Source organism: Oryzias melastigma, linkage group LG15 (genome assembly GCF_002922805.2).
Source record: "Oryzias melastigma strain HK-1 linkage group LG15, ASM292280v2, whole genome shotgun sequence".
Taxonomy (NCBI): Eukaryota; Metazoa; Chordata; class Actinopteri; order Beloniformes; family Adrianichthyidae; genus Oryzias; species Oryzias melastigma.
Genome location: NC_050526.1, coordinates 23,943,450 through 23,947,286, shown reverse-complemented (window position 1 = coordinate 23,947,286; position 3,837 = coordinate 23,943,450). Strand labels below are relative to the sequence as shown.

General features: G+C 37.3%; 1 protein-coding gene across 1 annotated transcript in view; it reads left to right on the top strand.

Annotated features, from left to right (window-relative positions):
• Positions 1-3,837, top strand: part of khdrbs2 (KH domain containing, RNA binding, signal transduction associated 2) — a 61,024-nt gene that overhangs the window by 22,142 nt on the left and 35,045 nt on the right. Inside the window, exon 3 of the mRNA XM_024297958.2 lies at positions 1,911-2,027. Coding sequence (XP_024153726.1) covers positions 1,911-2,027 — 117 coding nt within the window. The remainder of the gene's footprint in view (positions 1-1,910; positions 2,028-3,837) is intronic.

The window sequence follows — 3,837 nt, the reverse complement described above, 5'->3', positions numbered from 1 at the left end:
GTAAAAACATGTTAACAAAATGGAAATGTTGAATCTGTTGAAGCTTTTTTTAAATATAAAACATACACGCAAATTTACAAAACAGGAAAAAGACTGAGCGGCTCATTCATCAGTTTTGTCAGCACATTTGCAACTTAATGAAAAATGCAGCAAATGGAATTGTTGATGTGACATTTCAAAGAAAAAACTCTTTGTTTGTGTTTTCTGCTTTGTATATTATTTGTTGTTCTGTTTTCCCGCTGATTACGTTTCTCACCTCAGCTATGAATTGAGGCGAGAGCTCAGTTCGTGTAGCGTCAGATTTACATTAATGCAATTTAAATCCACCTTCAGCTCTTGTTTACCATCAGCACAGAACTTTTTAAAGTTAACATTACAACTTGTGCATGTAAATCACTCCTAAATTAAAAAAAGTAATTTAAAGTTAACTAAATCTGCCCCCCGATCTCTCTTTATCATTTTTTTTTCAAATGCTTTTGTGAACAATTACAACATTCACAGCACCCTTCCATTTAAAATCTGTACAGTTATCCCTGTGGAGACTGTAGGGGGTACCCAGCATCATTTCAAACCTCATTTAACACAAAACTTTACCCCTGTCTGAAGCTCAAATTGCTCACCGTGGAGTAGCAGAGAGACTCCAGACATTCATTAGCTTAATGAAAACAGGCCACTCTTCTTCTATCACCCAGTGAGCGCATTCCTGATGCTCCCGATCCGGAGCTGCTGCAGCAGCCATCTGCTCTCCAGCTCCCTGCCAGCTCCTAGAGTCCTGTCATGGCAGCTCTGGTGAGAAGGCGTCTATATAAAGGTGCCTTCATCAGTCAGGGGACGGTCAAGGACATCGAGGACTCTGCCCTTGCTTGTCTTTTTTCCCCCTTTTTTGTTGTTTCATCCAACTTTGAAAGCGATTTCTTTTGTGATGTTAATGAAATAAGATGAGCGTGCACTTTAAGGCGTTGAGTTGCAGCAGGCAGGCGCAGCTGGCAGTTAGTTATGAGCTGCTCAGGCACAGTGGGAGTGGGAGCTTTCTGGAAAGGTTAATATGATTTAAGGGCTGGGCTGAGTGTGCTGTAGTGGGCAGATGACCACCTGTTCCGCTCTGAAGGTGGACCATGCAAACATTAGAAAGACAAAAATCGCAATATAAAGATATTAGCATAGTTATTGAACACGTGTTGGCGAGCTAGCGTGCATTTATAGTCTTTCTTTCATTGTGCGTTTCAATATTTTCTTGAAAATGACACATTTGACTACAGTTATGCGCTTTACTGTTTGGATTAATCACTGTTAATCTTGGCGGTGTGCTGCCAGCATCAACCCACTGCGATACTTTTCTCAATATGAACACTAGCTGGTGCACGGTGAGAGGGAAATGATAGTCAGAACCCTGAGGCGTGAATCTGATGGTTTGTCATCTGGATAGTATTACTTAATTTCCCACTGGGAAGAAACTCATTATTTCTGACTTTATCTCAGCACTGACCTCTGGAACCGTCTCTGCGATGTTTCAGCAACGTTATTGGTCTGGGTCCATGCACCCCCTTTTTTTCCCCCTTCTTTTTTGAATCCAATCAGATGATCCCGAATGTCAATAGGATGCATGGGTATCAAGGGTGCGAGAAATGGACATCCTGGAACGCAGATGAGAACATTCACCTTTAATGTGCTAAATACACGTGCAATGATATTGATTTATTACAGGTTACATTACGGATTTTTCTTCATGATGAGCAGCAAGTGGAACGTGATATTAAATTGACTAATAGATGGAAGGTGTCTCTTATATTTAACCTTTTTATCCCAGAACGGTTGAATTCCTGCATGCACATGTATTTGTTTTTCAAAATATGATTGGTACCTAAACGCTGGAAGTACAAATAACCTCCCGATTCCCTTTTGTGTCACAGTTTAACTTTGTGGGAAAGCTGCTGGGACCACGGGGAAATTCTATGAAAAGATTACAAGAGGAGACGGGAGTGAAGATGTCCATCCTTGGCAAAGGGTCTATGAGGGATAAAGAAAAGGTGAGATATATTGATTTGTGTTGTAAAAATGTTTTTCTTTACTCACTCATGTGTTGCTCCGAGAGAAGTTTTCACAGAAATAAAAGGATTGTACGTTCCTCCAAAGCACGGAGGAATATTTCCACCGAAACCACCGAGGAGTGACTGAGATTTAAGAATTAATCGCTTCCACTTGACAAATACATGTAGGCAAGACTGTAACATTTTTTTCCCGTGTTGTTTAATAGCATCTTCTGTAATAGTCAATTATGAATGCAAAGTAATTGATCTCTTTGCCGGAGTCATTTATCCCTCCGACTTGGGATCCCCTGGAGCTAAAAAGTGAGCACAGACAGCTTCTCTGAATCAGAAACTGTAACAGTCGTTGGAGAAGCGATATTGAGTTGCGCAGCTATTATTACTGTAATCTCTGATTTGGACATCTTGACATGAAAAAGGAGTGCAGAGTTACCAGCTCTTCAGTGGAACTTGAGCCATGTTTCAATATGTCAAGCAGACGCAGAGAATGAAATAATAGAAGGATTTTATTGCAGCTTTAAAAACTGATGTAATTGATTATTCTAGAGAAAAAATAAAGAATGACATGAGGGGGTAAAATAAGGTGAGTGTTGACTGGGGAGGCAGCCTGAGGTTATCCGTATCAGTCTGTACTTTTAAAACTTAAAAGGTTGATTTAGGTGTTTTTAAGATGGTATTTGCCATTGCCAATGCTTAATGGTTTTGATTTGGCAAAATAATAAGAAAAAAAGAATAACATCAATTCAATAAATAAGTAAAATAAAAAAATAAAAATAAAAAAAAAAATAAACTGGTTTATAACTTTACTAAATCAAAATAATGACAGGTTTAAAGAAGAGGATTCCAAAATAAATCACATAGACTAAAGAGCTTTAAAAAAACATTGAGGGATAATTAACAAACTTTAAAACAAATGTGATGAATAAAAACTCCAAACTGGTAACATCATTTATCACAACCGAAATGATCAAGAAAACCTCAACTAAAGTCGATGATCCTCAAAATATTTGCATGTATTTGTATGCAGGGAAATCTCAGTGATGTGTTTTTTGAAAAGCATTGTCTGCTGGTTTGTCTACACTGCCATTAATATTGCAGTTGTGCAGCCTCCAAACAAGTCAAAAACAATCTGAAGGGAGCTACTTCCTGTCCCTGACCCTGACCACAAGCAGTGCAGTGTAAGACGGGAGTTAACACCATTTGAGAGACGGTCATGCACCAGAAAGTTTCATCAACGTCACTGCAAAGTGTTTAGACAAAACCTGCAACTTGTGAACGTAAGAGTTTTAATCATGTAAAAAAAAAAAAAAATCCAGAAATCTGAAGGTTATTTTCAAAGTTAAATTAATTTAAGGACTAAAAATATGAGCTCACACTTTTCAATTTAACACATTTCAACCTATTTGCAAATACAGAGGCTGTTTCTTTATTTAATTTATTGTTTGTATTTTTCCTCAGGTCAATAAAAGTCTGACTTTGCAATTTTAGGGTTAAATATGATTAATACATAACACAAATAAGCTACTTTGTTTCCTATACGCATCAGTTAGTCTCTACTGGTAATTCCTTGATACATTTCATTAAAGAAATCCAAATTATTCCTCTGTATATTATTCATTATTTATTAATTGCAAAATAAATTATATTTTAGGCAACAAAACAACAGCATGACACAGACATTATATCAAAGCTGTTTCACTTTACTTTCTTTAGTGATGCAAACTTCACCACTCCAGTTTCAAAGCACAGTAAACATGCCTGCAATTTAGTTTATCTAAAATATATGATGATT